Consider the following 18767-nt stretch of genomic DNA (forward strand, 5'->3'; position numbering starts at 1 on the left):
TTTAAATGGAGAAGAAATATCGTGAGGCACATGAGAATCCACACAGGAGAGAAACCATTCAGTTGCTCCATCTGTGGTATAAGATTCACACAAAGCTCAGCCGTGACCAAACACTTAAGAGTTCATACAGGAGAAAAACCTTTCTCATGCTCAGTTTGTAAAGCAAGTTTCAAAGACAGACACAATTTGCTTAAACACACAAAACTGCATACTGGGGAGAAACCATTTAGTTGTTCAGTTTGTGGTAAAAGATTTGCACAAAAGACACATCTTAGACGTCACTTGAACGTCCACACAGGGGAGAAACCCTTCAGTTGTTCAGTTTGCGGTAAAGACTTTACGCAAAAGACACATCTTAGACAGCACTTGACTGTTCACACAGGGGAGAAACCGTTCACTTGTTCAGTTTGTGGCAAAAGATTTGCACAACGGGGAACTATGAAAGAACACTTGTCCATCCACACAGGGGAGAAACCATTCAGTTGCAATGTTTGTAGTAAAAGATTCACTAAGCTCTCTTATATCAAAAAACACAAGTGTGTTGGTGAGAGCAGCATCAATAAATGAAGTTACAATTCAATTTCTACCAGCAGGATTGAAGTACTGAGGGTGAGACTTGGCTCAACAATGATCAGTTTGAAACTGTGATACAGACTCCAAAATAATATCTTTTCATCTGAGATGAAGCCACTCAATCATTATTGTTGTTTTTGTTTGTGCCTACATTATTATTATGTTTTGGCATTGCATATATAATAAATGTATTAATTGATTTAGAACGTATTTAATAGTTTTGTGTAACCTAGACAGCCCTATAGTTAACATTTGTTGCTTGAAACTATGATTTAGAAATGAAATGACTTAATTTTAATTTTGCTTTTGATGGACTGCCACTTTTAACTGTTAACTAACATAGATTTTTAAGAAAATCACAAAACGGCTGAGGATCAAACCGCCAACCTTCTGATTAGCAGACAATCCGCTCTACCTCTCAGTACACTGGACTGATTGTGCCACGATCACCTACCGGAGGAGCCTGTTATGTGTCATGAGAAAGAAGGACTTGTATGCTGGACTGTATCTCGCAGTCAGCACTGACAAAGTGACATGTACGTTTATTGTATGTGAAAGCTGCTGCTGTCTATCAGTCTCTGGTCGGAGGTAGCTTGTCTAAATCTCTTGCCCTCTACGACACTGACTGGCAGCATATCGGACCGACGTGTAACCGGTCAGAAATATTCTCGTAACTGATTTTAACTACTAATTAAAGACATCCCTGTACTTGACCTTCGTACCAATAACACTAATTATTCCTAATTCAATGGACTCTTCTGCTCTTGACTTGATCCCTCGTTATGTGTAAAACATTAACAGCTGATCCTTTAACTGCTCAAACTGTCTGAGTTGCCACAGGTCTGAAATATGCGTGACATAGTGATTTAGCATAATCTCTGAGTTCCTATATTTCACATATGAGACCCAAAGTTTGAAGTTTCACGAGTTTCATCAAACTTGATTAATGGATATAACTAATCTTCATAACAATGAATGCTAATGGAGTGATTCTTAGTTATGTTCAATCCCAATGTAGAATCCGTCCAAGCTTAAAACCTTGTGGGACTCCATGACTAACTTTAGTAATTATGGAGGATTCATCGTTTACATGTACAAACTGAGATCAGTCTGATAAATAAGACTTAAACAATCTTAGTGCTTTCATGCTTCAGATTAGATTAATTATACTTTATTAAAGTGAACACACTATTAAGGGGAGGCACCAACCAGGAAAAACCTGTATTTGGACCCTCTCTTACTCACTGATATCATTAAAATATGTTATTTTAATGATATATCTGATATTATATGACACAAATTCAACTAAAATTGATCAAAATCTTTTTGAGTGATTCCACAATATTTGGCACAACCATGAATCACTAAGTATTGTTAGAAAGCTTAATTTCTTCTGAGTAAATTTATCTTATCCAAATGTGTTTTGCGGTGGTAACTACTGATGAAAAAAGAAATGGTGCAGTGAGGCCAGACTAGCAGGAGCTGGAAATTCAGTGGACATTTTTTAAAATCTAAAATCACCAATCCCTGTGAATTCTGGGCAACTTTTGTCACCTCAACATTTTCACAGATTTGACCAATCGTTGTAGTTTCCTTCCACAAAGCGTTGAGCCAATCTTTAATTACTACTTACTTCAATGTGATCGAAAATGGCCGCTGTCTTGGTGTTCAGATGCATCCCTTCTGTTCTAATCTCACTGAGAAACATTTCCTGTGATGACTTCATACTGAAAGTCACCTTGTGTTTGGCCAGTTAAATGTTTTTAATGTAGAAATGTGTTTACGTTTACTACAGTCATTCTGGTGTTTTCTCTGCAGCTAGCTAAGAAAAGTTGTAACTCGTCATGTTATAGCCTCGTTATATTCATCTTCAATAAAAATCTCAAATCTTAAGACCTCAATGTTGTCATTTCCCCCCTGTGGTATCAAAGAGAGCACATTCAAATAAACTAGGGCTGTCAAAAGATTACAAATTTTAATGTAATTAATCACAAGGTTTGGTCTGGTCAAACAGCGTTTCTTTGCAGTGTCCTGGAGGGGAGGAAGTGAAGTCCCAATGATTTTCTCCGCTGTCCTCACCCCCCTCTGTATGGTTCCAGTCAGGGCACTACAGGCCGCTGAGCAGACTGAGATACAGCTGGTCAGGATGCTCTCTATACAGGCAATGTTGTACACAGCGAGCTACCTCTGCTAATAGCTAATTGTTAGCAAAACAAGAGAGCCTTCCTCCTCTCACCTCTCACTGCAGACAGACAGCCACATCAGGGGACAGACAGCAGGATGATTAACTGATACTCTAATGTCACTATCATTATCTATTTATTGACAGTTTACATTTGTTTACAGTGAGTTTTTATAGTGACTTTGCTGTTGTAAACAATACAGTTGCTCCTCTAAAAACAACATATTAAATTCTTATCCGGTTCTGAATGTAAAGATAACCAGGCAGAACTGAATCGCTGATATGCAACTCTTTAATATTTGTATATTTATCGCAACTCATATCGTGTCTGTGCTCATATCTGCCCTCTCTGTATCCCAGGAATGTAACAGTGTATATCCTGAGACACTGAAATCAAAATATGTGAAGATTAAAATGAAACTGAGATGAAAGTTAATCATGATACTCTTTTTAAACAGCAGAGAGCGCTCTCTACTTTTGACTTTTCTTGTTCCACGTCGTACGTCACTCCTGTCAGTATTTGTATGAAGGTGCAACAGCGTCCTTCTGTTGGCGGGTCAGACTGTAAAACGTAGTCCAAATGAAGTCGCAAGTCATTGGTGTTAAAATCCAAATCCAGCTGCTGATCGTTTTGGATTTTGTGGAGTCTAAAGTCATTAAATTTGGATTATTTCTAAATAAAGAATTAAACAGTGAACACAATAACTGTAGGAGAAGTTTGTGATTTGGGGGAATTCTAGCAGATGATTTCATTTCCATTAAATGTTTTGTCTCTTTATTATGTATTTTCTTTATTTTCAACCATTATACAGACTTAATAGCCTTTCTTTCTTTCTGTTTTCTTCTCCCGACATTCAGCCATTGTTCTATTAGATTAGTACTTTTCTAAGACGAGGCTGTTTATTAAAGAGTGAAACGTTCAGGACTTCAAAGTTTAGATTTGAAGTAATAATTAAAACTTTAAAAATAATTGAATCTAGTTTTCTCCACAGAAATGAACTAAATGTTGAGATATAGGCCGTTGTGGAGTTGTTTTAGAGTTAAATATAAACTCCACTAGGAACCACAGAAATGTGCGTGTGTGTGTGTGTGTGTGGTCACCTTGTCTGGGTGTGTCCCTCTAAAAGCAGCAGGTACTGCCGCACTCTCGTCTCTGTCTCTGCTGGAAAGACTTGAACCGTCCGCGATGGATCTGTTCGCCTTTAAGACGCTTCTGTTTCTGCTCTCTTTTATCGGTAAGAAGAAATAAACCCTCTCACTGTCTGCTGAAACTGCACATTGAGCTGGGATTTATATCATTTATGTATTTTATTGATGTTCTTGTTCATGTCGTTCACATCAGAGATAAGTCTAAGTGTCGGATACTTGTGACTTTATGATTTCAGGTAGTTTTATAATGTTTCACTTCTGTTCAGGTCTGACTTTGTCCCTTCCTTCCCCTCAGGATGCTGTGCTGGGACTGACATCCTGCCGCATGGTCCTGTGGAGGCGATTTTGGGGAGAAATGTGACTTTAAAGACCCTGCTGGACAAACCAGAGTTCTTAGTTCTGCTCTGGAATTTCAACGACGGGACTGATTCAGTTAATGTTGTTACCGTGTCAAAAACTGTGCTGAAAGTGAACCCAGATTACATGGGAAGAGTGTCGGTTAACCGGACCAACGGATACCTGACCCTGACGTCCCTGAAGGCGGGTGATAGTGGAGACTATAGTCTATCCTTGACAACAGATTCGGCTGATACTTTAACCGGAGAGATAAAGCTCGAAGTTCTGCGTGAGTAATTTCTATATTTTAAAATATATATATATAGCATATATATATATATACACCTGCCAATGTGTATTTTTTTCTCAAACTAAGATTATATCGCGGCCGAATTGAACAGTGTGTCTCTGCGGTTCCGAAAACAGTTTTAATGATACACCTGGGTGTTTGCACTGTCTCTGTGGACCAATGTCGCGTTAAATGACTTGCTTTAAGAATTTTGTTCGGTCTACGGGTCCTTTCAAACAACATGCGGGTGTTTTTATGAGAGCACTTTTATTCATATAAATGTTTATTGGACTATATCCGCGCCGAGTTGAGCACCGGATCCTACAGATCCAGAAACGATGCTTCAATTTGTGTTTTTGTGCTCTGAACGTCTCTCTGAAACAATCACACCTACAATTATAAGGATTTGTAACGCAGTTTGGTTCAGTTCGGAAGCGCCAGCCACACCTGTGTAGAGCCACGGAGTGCAGATATCCCTGCGCCACCATAAAATCATAAGTGAGCAGTTTATGCGTCGCTTAGCAACCACACAGTGTAGCCGCCACTCGAGGACTATATTCCCTGTCGGAGGGAAATAGTTTAAACTTTCTCATTAGTTTTGTCTGAAATTTAGGCATATGTTGAACATTTGAGCTGTATGCCTCATTTGGCGTGGTGCCAAATAAAACTCCAGGGCTTTTATTGTGAAATGGCTGTACATTAAGTGCCGTTAAGTGAGTCCAGTAATTCATCCAGCATTTCGTTTTTCATTAGTGTTTTTTTTCCTGTTCATCAAGGTGCGGCTTTATAACCTGATTCGACCAAAAAAACAACAGGAAAAAGCAGAAAGAGCAGCAGCTTCTTGCACTGTGCTACTTAAGGGTGTGGCTCCTGACACTGCCCTGGTTGAGTGAGTGTGTGTGTGTTTAGGTTCAGGTGGGGGGTGAGGGGGGGGTGCGTGTTAATCCTGTTGACATGCTGCTTTATGCTTCATGTTTCATGCTGTTTTCAATAATACTGGTGAGACTTTACAGCTGTCAGACACTTGTTGCTTCAAAGCTTTGTGTGTGTGGGTTTTTGTTACCTGTTGGGGACCTTGTCTGGACACTGACCTGGTCGGGACCAGTAGTCCTTTTGGGCACGTTGTTAGGGTTCAGGATACGGTGTGAATTGAGGTTAAAGTTAAGGTTAGTGTTAGGCTGTACATGATGAATGAAGTCAAAGGAATGTCCCAACAAGGATATTTGTGCAAACTTGTGTGAGTATGTGTGTGTGGCCTGACTGTATTTGGGAGCATATTTCAAACTAAAGATCAGTTATTTGGGGACGTATCAGTGTCCCGTTTAGGTTAAGAGTGAGTCTCCAGGAAGTGGATGTAAGTCTATGTAATGACGTAAGTAAGTTTTGCTGCACATTTCCTGATTTTCTTTGCTTTATTTATTTATCAGTCACTAAACAAGACCTTTAAAGTTCAGTCTGTAGGATTTAAGGCCATATAGTGGTGTAGTTGCAGATCGCAACTCCCTTACATCACCCAGGAGAACCTATGGTTAAACTGAATGTGTGAAAAATGCCCCCTTTCTAGAGCCAGTGTTTGATTTGTCCCTTTTGGGCTACTGTAAAAACATGGCGGCCTCAATTAAAAGCTACCTGCGGCTTTAGTAAATGTTCCTATATTCAGGTGACTATACACTAATAAATAGATAGTTATGCATATTAGATGTATGTTCTGCTTATAGATCCTCCTGAATGTTACACAATGGAGCTTTAAGATGTGACTATATATATGTCTCTTTTATCTTTTAACTATCTTCAAAATGTGGTTGTCTCTTCAACATAGATTAGCCTAGCACGTAGTATATCTAAGTACAGGAAAGGAAGAAGTTGATCAAGGCATGCTCAACTGTTATTGGAGCACAGAGCAAAAAGGGGCGGGACTTATGACGAGTCAACTGATTAATCAGCTCGTCCAACCAGAGTTATTTCAACTACATGATATCAGTTTGAATCTTTATTTATCAAAGGATGGTTGGCAGTGGAGCCTGCATGCGTTTTCCCAGAATTCCTTCTGACTCATTCATACAGTAACCCTCATTTCCTCACATCGACCCGTGAAACCACACACTTAACAAACATTCAGAACAAAACCTCCGCTGTCTTTATGTTTGTTTGTGTATTTAGTCTCTTCCCTTTGCACCAGAATGGATCTCTGCAGGGAAATTTAGTTTATAAAAATCCTCAAAGTGTTTGAAGTTCATGGATGTGTGTTTCTCCGCTGTCGGAACTGGTTACCACTCCTTCACATTGTTCCCACACACCTACTGTTGCTTAATCATCAATAAAAAACACGCACAATTAGAAATGGAGCTCCGGGATTATTGAGAACAAGTCCAGCAGGTCTAGTCACTGCGATTTCTCTGACGTCTTCATTCACTCCATTCAAATGTTGATTTTAGAGCACAATTACGACTGTGTAAAGAGAAATCGGCCCCAGGCGAGCAGGTTGTTGAATCGTCCACCCCCATGTTTAATCATACTAACATTAACCACTCATTTGTAGGAGGATTTCATCAACAAAACTACTGATTACTTTAATCTTGATGGAAAGATCCACCCTGAAATATTTGGACAGTCATCCAAATTTGACATTTGGCAGTTTAGTTGGTGCCTTTGGATTTGTAGTTTGGTTTTTCTTCTTCTACTAGAACTGACTAAATGTCGACAGAATGGCGTGACATTTTTGGGTGCACAGTGTGTTTCTGGCATGAACGAATAAAGGCCTGTTGCTAATAAAAGCTGGATAAAAAAATATATGGTTAGTAATTCAGCTTACTGCATTAGTTCAATCTGCACAACAGTAGCATTTCTTCATGAAACTACTGTCAACAAGCTGTCAAGCTCAACACTTCCTGCAAATATTTCACAGGTGTTATACGCTTTGGGCTGATGCTTTTAATGTGAAAAATATCTGTGCAGGAAGTGGTGAGTTTCATTGACAGTGACTGGAAAAAACCACAAAGTAGAACCAACTACTGTCAAATCTGTTGTTGCACTGATGGAAAACATTATAATGATTTTATCAAAGACAGCAGTTAACATGGAGAGTGTGTTGAGTTTTTATTAACAAAATAAAAACAGGAACAGATCAGAAAACTAAAATATGATGGGAAATATTCTTTAAAAAAAATGTTTAAAAAGGGAAACTGTTGATATCCGTTTATTTACTGGCTGTATCTCAATGAGCCTTCCTACTTTTCTCTGATAACGTTTTTCTTCCACATTCAAATTCATTCATTTAACAGTTCATTAATTTGTTCCTCATGCAAATCAACCTTACACTTGTTCCTCCTGCAGAGCCGGTGTCTGATGTAGTCATCAAGTCCAGCATGCCTGAGGCAATCGAGAAAAATGACACTGTGGTTCTGACCTGCTCCGCCAAAGGCTCCTTCCTCAAGTTCACCTGGCTTAACGGCACCACACCAATCGTGGCCGACGGCAATCGGCTGTCAGTGGAAAAGGTCAGATTTAAAAAAGATTTTTGCTGTAAAAGCTGCAACTAACAATTATTTTGATTATCAGTTAATCTGCTGATTCTTTTCAAACTCAATAGATTAATCATTTGGTCCATAAAATGTCAGAAAAGTGTAACATATGTCCACCTCAGGTTTTCAGAGTCCAACATGGATGTCTTCAAAGGTCCAGTGTGTAACATTTATTCAGGATCTATTGTCAGAAATGTAATATAATATTCATAGATTTTTTTTCTTAGTGTATAATCACCTGAATATAAAAATCATTTAGTTTTCGTTACCATTGAATGAGACGTTTTTATCTACAGTATTTTCTGTTTTTTGGACTAAATTACAGAAGGAGCTGTCCAGTGCGCTGACCATCAGAAATGTTTACAGGACAGACCTGGTTGGTCCCATCTACTGCAGAGCGGCAAACAACCTGGAGACGAAGAACAGCGCCCCCTTTAACCTCACCGTCTACTGTAAGTACTGCAACCACGCTGCTCCTCCCACACAGGAAGCTACGGGTTTGGACAAAACTAAATAAAACTTAAAAGACTTAACTAAACTAATGAAAAACTCAAAACTGTTATAGCTCTGAGATGTAACGATTCTGTATTGTGGAAAACAAAGCATCTCACCAATTTGTATCACGATTTAACCGTCTCATGATATATTTTTACACTCCTACTGGGTGGTGCCTGTATAATGTTATATTTAATGTCATTACGCCCACATTATTTGATTGACAGCTGGAGTCACTTTAAAAGAGTAATCCGCCAATTTATCATTCCTATGGCATTCATTAGTCCATTAAAGAAAAGGATAATAATTAGTGCAGCAGAACCAGAAATATCGTCTTTTTTCATTCCACCAGAGCCGTCCATTCTCATGGCAGTTAGACAGTTTCTCCATTCATTTATTTACTCTACTCATTGTTTGAAACCCTGTGTTTCACTGAATGAGCTCCACACCTGTTGGACAACAAAGGTCAGACGTGAGTCAGTTGCTGTCACTCTTTCACACCCCAGCAGGTCATTTGTCAGCGATAGTTTCACTGTTTTTTTTTACTCTGAGTCACACTGATGTCTGACCTTTGACAGATTTACTGGTAATGACTTTAAACCTTGTCAGATTCCTAAAACGTTCCGATATAACTTGGTGTCTTGTGACTCCTGCAGTTTAGATTGTGGCGTGTGTTTGCAGGGCTCTCCCTCTCTCTCAGCCTGTACTAAAACCACACTGTGTACACAGCAGCCCGCACTTCCCCTCCTTCCCCATGACTAACCTGAAAGGCAGTGAAACCGCACCGACTGCTGGTTAACCCTGTTATTAATTAATCTAAACCCTCACTGCCTCAGCTCAGAAGCTGTGTTTAATGTGGTCTGGCTTCATGTTACAGTTATATTTAGGGACGGTGAGCAGCTACAATATGAAGATGTGCATGAAAATGCTTTTTACAACATTTTGCTTCTTTAGAAGTAACTTTTAAAAAAATTACAAGAAAAGGGCGTAAAAAGTGTCATAATAAATTAGAACTTAACATTTAGCTAAATGTAAGTATTTAATCTGACTTGGTATCAGCACACACAAAATGATTTAAAGGTTATATATTCGAAATTCACTTGCCACTAGATGTCGAGCACTAGCATCTCTGACCAGAAGAATGGACACTACAACCAACCAGACTCCATTGACGTAACCAGTAATTATACTTAGCAGATAATCGTAAAACCCCATTGAAAGTGGACAGAATCTCTGTTTGTCTTTCTAACAATCACCAACTCTGGTTTGGTGGAAATAAATCCTTAATTCACTGACGTAGATGATAAAAACAGCAGTTTCAGTTGTGAGCCAAAAACAGTTGATGAGAAGTTGTAGTGTAGTAAAAGCAGAAACCAACAACCGATAGATTATTTGACAATCGGGACCACCATTTATTTATTTCCCCACATGTTGTTGCTCCACAGACGGACCAGAGGCTGTCACCATCACTCCTTCGACGACTCCCCAGGTCCTGAAATCTGGCACCAACTTCAGCCTGACCTGTTCGGCCCTCTCCAGCCCACCCGCCACATTCACCTGGTACCACAGCGATAAGATTATGGAGATCGGAGGTCCCATACTGACTCTGGAAAAGATCAAAGAACATGGATTGGGGGACAAAGCGGAAGACTACATGTGCAAGGCTGGAAACACCAAAACCAAAGGCACTGTCGCTTCTCCTGCTGTTTCCATTGTTGTGATGGGTGAGTAACCGGACTCAGCTTTCTAAGGGTTTGTGGTTTGAGTCATAACATGTAGCGTGATGCCAGATGTCGTTTCCTTACAGCCAATCAATGAACCGTATAAGGTAGTCAAATCGAAGCCATCGAGAAAAGCCTTCAGTGTTGTTCTTTGCTCTTCTTTTAATGAATAAATACTCTTCATTTCTCATTTAACTGATCTACGCTAACCTCGTTAGCAGCCACCATTGTTGTATTTGAGCAAACATCTCACAGAGACCTAGCGTTAATCCACGCCCATAGCTCAGAGAGTAGCAGTACCAGTAGTTCCTCAGAAGATGCTGATTGGTCGGCACCACTGTGGTAGTTCCTCTAACGGCCACTACAGGCTGGCTCCAGGAGTGAGTCACTCTCCATAAGGGCCCATATTAAAATGTTTAACTTTACAGCAGAAATAAACATGTTTGCAGCCTGGCAAAAACCACAGTTTTGGTCTCTAGAGCTAATTTCCCCTTTCATAAGCCTCAGCTGCACTTTGTGTTTAGCAATATGCTAACATTATGAACTAACGGTGAACACGGTAAACTGTAACTGAGAATGAGGCAGAAGTTCACTGGGATTCCACCAACAGACATCTGGAAAAAAGGCAGACTGAAACCTTTTCTTGTCTCGGTCACATACCTTGGAGGCACGAGACTGTTGAATGGTATGTAGAGACCCACAGCAAAAACATGTCTAAGTTTTTGCTTTTGAGGTGTTGAAAATTTGTGTAACCCAGCAAAAGGTTCAACATGAACTTGTGCTGTCTGTAATTACTGCCAAGGAATTCCTCTTCTTGTATTTGGAGGATGTTGTTTTGAAGTTGGCGACAAACTATTTGTGTGTGTGTGTGTGAAACCTGCTGGGTTGGAGGATGGTCTTACATTATGCCCTGAAGAGTTTCTGTGTTTTTTTTTTTCCGGATGATAAGAGAGTGGAGGAATTTGCATGAAAAAGGAAACATTTTATTTTGGTGACAGTAGAGTATGAGGTGACCTACATTACAGCAGGAAATGGGGTGTGGGAATTTTTTGGGAATCACAAAGTTTGCTCGATTTCAACTTTCTGTAGGAAGTGGGTATTATTTTCTATGTTAGTACTTGATATATTTCATAGGACTTTAAAGAAAATCTTATGTTAAGATGTTTTGGTCTCTGGTATTTGAGCGAGTAGAGTATTATATGTATATATCTCTGCAGAGTCTGTCAGTAAAAGTTATATAATATATAATAAGAGCTCAATTTAAAGAGAGTACACCTTTAAAACTATGCAATGGTCTGTGTTTGTGCCGTGTTGTTACGGGGATAGATGAAATAGCATCCAGGAAGTCTAATTTGAGTAATAGACAAATGCAAAGAGTGTGAGTGTTTATCAGATGTGGAAACACGGCACAGAGTTGTAATACTACGAGACTTTCACAACTCTGGAAATGTTTTAAGGTGACAATCATTTTATTGTCGGTCACAGAGCAGCATATCAGTATAATTGTAGAAACTGGAGGAAGTTTGAAAGACTTTGGGGTTTAACAGGCAGGAAGGCTCTGATTAAAAACACTATCCAATTGCATGATGGGAAATGTAGGATGCAGTGTTTTTGGAGCTTGACCTGCAGGAATGAGTTAGCATTTCTGGTTCTTGCCCTCTGAGTCAACAGGTTTTTTTTTTGAGTGTTTAAAGATATCAACACTTTTCAACTCTCTTGCCATTTTGCCAACGTTTTGAAAGTAATCAAATGAAATCAAAGATAAAAATGAACATATTGTAGTAAAATATATATAATAGAAATAAACCCTATCTCTCTCTCCCATTGATGTTTACAGAGGGCATCTCAGGTGTTACAGTCACCGGTCCGACTGCTGTCCTCATCGCTGACAACAGCACGGCCAACATCAGCTGCCGGGCAGCAGCTGGCGTAGTGGAGAAGATGTCCTGGATGAAAGACGACAAGCCTCTAGCTGCCAGTGCCCGCGTTGTGTTTTCTAGCGACCAGAGCTCCGTGATGATCAACCCGGTGCAGAAAGAGGACAACGGAGAGTACAAGTGTGAGCTCAGGAACCACGTCAGCACAGCCCAAAACTCCTACAAGATGGTGGTCAACTGTGAGTGTTTGGTTAAGAACATGTGGTGGATGTCAGGTTTTATGGTTTTACATCAGGTTTTTCCTAGCAGAGATTTATTTTTATAGCACTTTTATGACCAGACCTCAGTCAGATGTCCATAAAAATGCTTTCAAATTCACATAAACAGCGTATATATACCCATGTTGTAATAATTATTAGGTAAACAGACTGATAGGAGTTGACTCTGATATGCTACATGTGGATATTGTCAAATGTTATCAACTGTAAGATTAGTTACAGTTTTGTATGTACAGTACAAAGGAGAGTTGAAGTGTTAAATCTGTATAGAAATGTAAAAACGACTATTTCTTGACATTAAACCCAAATAATAAACCTCTCCGTTTTAACTCCAGACGGTCCCGAAGCACCGATGGTGAAGGGTGAATTGAAGGTAGAGGTGACTGAAAAAGTGACGCTCACATGTTCTGCCGTCTCCGTCCCTCCCGCCAACTTCACCTGGAAGTTCAACGGAACAGCGACCAATGTCAAAGGGACCACGTATGTCATCCCCGAGGCTGCTTACAAAGACAGCGGAACGTACACGTGCGAGGCACACAACGCTGTCACCGGCAAGACCACCATGCACACCCACACGCTGTCCGTCAATGGTAAGATCAATGTGGAAACTGACTGAATTCCTGTCGGACTCAGTTGTACTGAGGAAACCTGTCAAGTCTGACATTGTAGATGTCCTAAATTGGCCACCATACAGAGGATAAACTAATTTGATTTGGCTAACTCCTGTCGGGCTCAACTGTAATTGAGGTTCTTGCTAATGCTGTTAGCATGCTACAATGCATAATGTTACTGTGTTTATTGTTAAATTAAACTTTTTATTTCTGCTTTCTGAGGCTAATTTTCAGTTTTTGTGATTCAGTTTTATTTTCATTCTTACGAGCAGCAGCATAGGCGTTCCTCTTTTTGTCATCCTGATTATCTCATGTTGGAATGTGACTCTTCATTTCCATTAAGTCTTTAAAATGCTACGTATGGCCTGCCATATGTACAGTATCAGAGTCAGTTATCACTATCACAGAAGTTACTCACCAGTCTGCCACCCACAATCTGACTCACATCTTCATTTCCTCACTGTGGTTTCTGCTCAGAGACATGAAGTTGTGTATAAACATGACAGCAGTCAACACACAGTGTTGACAGCAAATATAAAATATAAATTACAATAGCTTTAAAAAGATGCTGTTTTTGTCTATTTACAGATGTCTGTCAGAATATTATACGTCTGTATTTTCATTGTGATCATGATTTTGAATTGAGTGTATTTACATTGACACACATTAATTCCCTCTCAGCAGGAGATCAAGATTATAAATCTTATTGTTGTTTTTACAGCAGAGGGAACATTGGACGGTCTCTCAGACGGAGCCATCGCTGGAATCGTCATCGCCGTCCTCGTTGCTCTCGGTGCCGCCATCGGCTTAATCTTCTACTGCAGGCAGAAAGTACCGTAAGTGCCTCCTCTAAAGTCTTGATCTGGGCCATGAAGTCAGGGCTGTGACTTTGTGACGGGCGTGAGACAATAAGAACTGTGGTTTCAACTACAGTTCTCACAGCAATCAGGTTTTGATGTGCAGGGGAAACTGGGGGTGTGGGTTGCAAAACTAGTTTCAGTGTGGTTAGGGTTAGGGTCATGAGAAAGCAGAGTAAAGTGAGAAAACTAAAGGGTCTAGTATGCCCAGAACCAACTAGTTTGGAGGACATATTCTCTGTTGTCCAACAGTGCAAACGTCCAAAAAATCTCTCCTGGAAGACTTTTAGTGTGTCGCACTCTGTTAAATCTTACTGTGATAAAAATGATTACAGATTTTGCGTCGTATTTGTGTCAGGGTCAGTAGACATTGCTGCTGGCTTTGCAGAAGAAACATCACCCAAAAATTGTAGACAATTTCTAGACGGAGATTGTTGTTACCTGAGTCGGAGAACAGAAGGTGTTAAATGTTGTACAGATTGTAAAGCCCCTTGAGTCAAATTAAAATGAGTGATTTGCGGCTATACAAATAAAATTTGACTTAGCGTGAGTCAAGTAAATAATGAACTGCATAACAGCCTTTCCTGGGAAGGTTTTCCTCCAGATTTTGGCCTCTGAATTTGGGTGATCCGGCCTGGCTCACAGTCAGTGCGAGTTCAAGGCTCTGTGTAGACCGTGCTATCAAACTAGGGAGGCTGGGGAAATGTCTTCTTTGAGCTTTGTCGTGTTGAAACAGGAAAGAGACACAAACTGTTGATACAAACTTGGAAGAACACTCCTGTAAGAAACAGTAAGATATCAGTTTTCCCTTCACTGGAGCTAACAGACTTAACCCAAACCTAAAATGGACCCTGGTCTGTCCACATACTTTTGGCCAAGGAGAGAAAGGAGTGTTATTAATCCTTTGGTTTGTTTATACATGTCAAAGCAGCCTTTTGTCACTGAAACATGAAATATTTCTGCATTTCTTTACAGTTTTTCCAGTAGTTTCTTCACTCTGTGATTTCATGCTTCAGTGTCAAAATGTCTGTCGGTACAGGGCAGATATGTGTGTGTCTGTGTGTGTTATCTGACCCTCCGTGTTGGAGTCTGCGTGTTTCTGTAGCATATCTGTCAGTTTGTGCGTCTGTATGTATCTCGGTCATGTCTGCCACTTCCTGACCTTCTAGGGAATTCTTCTCATTCCTCTCACGCCTTGGCGTCTTGCAACATGTTAGACTAATGTACACACACACATAGAAATGCACTCTGTGTAGGGCTGCCACACCCTGCTGCACTGTTGCAACAGTAACTGTCATCTAACTGTTTGTGTGTCGTTGCTGCACTGGCAGATCTTTACTTTAAGAGTTCAAAATGAGGCAAAAGCAACTGGAAGAAGCTGGAGTTGACAAAACCATCTCACGTGACGTCCATTTAGTAGTTGTTCTGTAGCTTTTGATCATATTTTGTGATCTTTATCAGCAGATAAGAGTGTCCCAATGAGTTCAACTCAGACTGTTTGAGGGAACTGATTAAACCGTTCAAGTTTATAAACTCAAGAAATATAGTTAATTTAGTTAATTGCACCAATTCCATTCAGTTAATAGAACTTAAAACCAGTAAGTCTATACACTTTGGGGGATTATTAAGATTCAAGCACTTTGGATCTCTGAGTCAAAAAGGTGCTATATAAATAAAGCTTTACTTACTTACTTACTAATTATTCCATTGTTAAGTTACTTCTTTTATTAAGATATGGTGTTTTACAGTGTCGATGTCTTCAGTATTCCTTATTTTTTCTCTGTACTTGAAGGACTTCTTGACTATGTTGGCTTAAAAGCTGAGGTTTAACATTCTTGACTGAGGAAACGGCTGCGTCAACTATGAACTTTGTAGATTCATTTTGTCCAAGAAGAGCTGTAGATGTACTCAAACTGCAGCATGTCATAAGTTTGGATCTGGTAAAATCCGGGAACTATAAACTGTGACAGGAGGATCTTGTATAGACACAAAGATGAAGAGTTCTGAAAGAACTCGAACAATAGACTCAGAAGCAGCGGTTGCAGTCACATGAAGCAACAGAGTGTGACAAGCTACAGCAGATTGCATCCTTTCACACCTGAACGATATTATTCCCAAATAACAGCAGCGGCGGTGATGCAATCCTATGCCACATCCTGTCAGATTTCAGCATATAGGAACCTGCCGTCCTGAAACAAAGAACAAACAGATGAGTCAGTGACAACCTCCGACAGGCCGAAACATTCCTGACTTTGGCAATTTGAAACCAATAGTTTGCAGCTCCGACACACACGTTTGTTGAAGCATTTTGTCGGCTCGTGTCGCAGGAAATTTAAATCCACCGGTAGTGCTTTCCCTTCTCCTTCACTGTCCTTTCTTATTGGCAATCTGCGGCTCCGGAGCCCCTCTCAGGTGGCTTGCTGTTTCTTTTTTACATTTTCATTCAGCATTTTGAAGAACTAAAGTGATTCTTACATTCAGTAATACGTTACATCCAGACCGCACCTTTCCTCTATATTTTGCCGAACCTCATTAGCTGTGGTTACTAGTCTTGAGTCTCCTTAGCTAGAGAATTTATTAGAGATACCAATTCCAATACCTTAACGTAGCATATCGGCTGATTCTGGGTCTGATATATGTGCATTAATAAATATATACATTATTATTTTAGCATATACTACTAAGATATGATTGCTATCATTGTTGTATGTCTTGGCTCAGGTTAAACCTTTTTGTCAGAGGTGAAGTAGGGCTGGGCATGACTTCACTATCCTGGGGAAAAAATGGAGAAGGGGACGCTGTTGGGGATTAACAGGGTCCCGTTACAGAGCTAATAAATTGATGATATTGGTGCACAGACACTTGTACTTGGACGTCTTTAAAAACATCCTGGAAGATTGTTTGTAAAAAAGGATAACCCCTGTTTGTCTGTGCGGGTGTGAGCTTTTAACTCTTCTCCTTTGACCAAACGCTCCCATCCCCCACTCCTCCGACTTCTTCTTTAACAAACTCTGCCGTCAGTCAGCCGGAGCGCTGGAGGAGAACGGATGGTCACGTGATGCCAAAGGGGTTATCAGGTGTCAGGTAGAGCAGTGTTCGGCTGTAGAGCGCCTCGGGGATGATTGACTCGTCTGTCCCTCCGTCATTTTAACTTCCTCGCTGTTAGAAGGTGGAAACACTGATGACAGCAGGCCTTTGTACTGAGGTAGGCCTCCACGTTGAAGGAGGTCTAAGGTGAAGGATCCAGACTCTCTGTGTCTTTCACAACTTCAGGCGAGGGTTTGAGACACCTGAGTCCACCTGTAGAGACAGTAAACTAACACAGCAGAGCTTTTTCTGTGTAGCTGAAAGTAGAATAAGTGAGTGGAAGACAAAATCAAAGAAGTCAGTCAAAGAGATGGAAAGACAAGGAAGGCAAGACTTTAATTATAACCTTCAGCCATTTCCAGACATTGAGATGTTCCTGTGTGATAACCTGCATACAGTGTAAAGAGAAGCCATTAAGGGCGTTGACAGCAGGGCGACGTCAGCTGGTGACAGATAGACGAACAAGGCCCATTACATTACGCACTGTGGAGTTATTGAAAAATAACACACTACAATGAGGAAGTTTACATTACTTTTTGATCCTTTCAACCTACAACCCGTCAGCAGTAATTTGGGAGTCTTGTCTTCCTCAAGGACACTCCACATGGACCAGAGGAGGCGGGGATTGAACCACCAACAATGACTGACTGAGTGCGTTATTTTTCGTAACTGCACAGTTCAGAGTAGATTATCCTGTTTATATCACGGCCACTTGACCTTGTTTATTTATCTGTAGAGGGAGTGTTCTCATCAACCTGAGAACAAACACTAATCCTTTAAGGAGAAGCTTATCTGAAAGCCTTCCAGCTTCAGGTTTTCAAATAAAAACGCCATTTAAAGAAAAAATGACCTCACTGCACAACAATGTCCTTGTCCTGAAGGTCTCAAACCGGTTCTCTTTAGCTTACAATAACACACACACACACACACCTGTTGTAGGGGGGCCGTGGGAGAGGGGAAAGGACATGTGTTCGGAAATCAAAATAAAGATCTCGTCCTCTGATAATCAAACAGGAGCCCGTATGAGCTTGCCACCTGCCCCAAACATGCCAATCCACGTCTGAGAAAACCTACTGCAGTTTAGGAAGGGATTTAACCGATAACATTAGTATCAAAGGGCTTAAAAAAGCCCCACAAAACCTGATTTGTGCTTCCAGTTTAAACGCATCGAGCTGTGTTGAGTTGGCCTGAAATGGACCATAATCTGTGTATCATTTGTTCTTTTCATAGTCAATATAGAATAAAAAAAATTTTATTTGGTTATCAATGGTTACGTACTTAGGCTGCCGACTTTTGTGTGTTTTACACAATTTTTCCTGATTTTGGAATCCATACTGAATACGAAAAGAACGAATGATACATGCATGTATCGACCAAGGGCATCCAACTGCCTCAGAGACGATTGCGGTGGCATCAGATGGATCTGTGTGTCTGTTTGACTGATGACGGGCTTAGCTGCACACACACTAATGGCGACAGGATGCTTCGGCTGCATTTACACAAGACCCGTAAAACGCGTCTCGTCCTGCAGGGTTGTGCGGAGGTGTGGCCGTGTTTATTTGTGCTTTAGATTGTAAACAACCGCTGGGAGACAATCAGAAAATAACGTTTAATTTCTCTCCTCATTCATTCTCTATGTAGCTCGACCAAAGCTGCTAACGGACACATCCTGCATAGAACGCCTGTGAAGTGTTATTTTACAACAAAATGAGCTAATTAGCATTAGCAACCACAGCTGTCGGGTTTAGTAGGAAGCATCTCGTCGTCTCGGTTGAATCTTTTGGCTTTAAT

The 18767-nt window shown here is 40.4% G+C and overlaps 2 protein-coding genes across 2 annotated transcripts; both read left to right on the forward strand.

Annotated features, from left to right (window-relative positions):
• Positions 1–6: 6 nt before the first annotated feature.
• On the forward strand, positions 7–2527 carry LOC118342675 (gastrula zinc finger protein XlCGF8.2DB-like). Its single transcript, XM_035681290.1, has one exon. It carries the CDS (start codon positions 31–33, stop codon positions 565–567), a length of 537 nt encoding a protein of 178 aa, XP_035537183.1. The 5' UTR covers positions 7–30; the 3' UTR covers positions 568–2527.
• Positions 2528–3844: 1317 nt separating this feature from the next.
• LOC118342666 (carcinoembryonic antigen-related cell adhesion molecule 5-like) lies at positions 3845–13872 on the forward strand. The gene is made up of 8 exons (XM_035681280.1): positions 3845–3990; positions 4200–4529; positions 7863–8026; positions 8376–8502; positions 9991–10269; positions 12104–12382; positions 12757–13011; positions 13754–13872. Exons 1-8 carry the CDS (start codon positions 3942–3944, stop codon positions 13870–13872), a joined length of 1602 nt encoding a protein of 533 aa, XP_035537173.1. The 5' UTR covers positions 3845–3941.
• Positions 13873–18767: the final 4895 nt, after the last annotated feature.

Source organism: Morone saxatilis, unplaced genomic scaffold, assembly GCF_004916995.1.
Source record: "Morone saxatilis isolate NCDOM2014 unplaced genomic scaffold, NCSU_SB_2.0 Contig9, whole genome shotgun sequence".
NCBI lineage: Eukaryota > Metazoa > Chordata > Actinopteri > Moronidae > Morone > Morone saxatilis.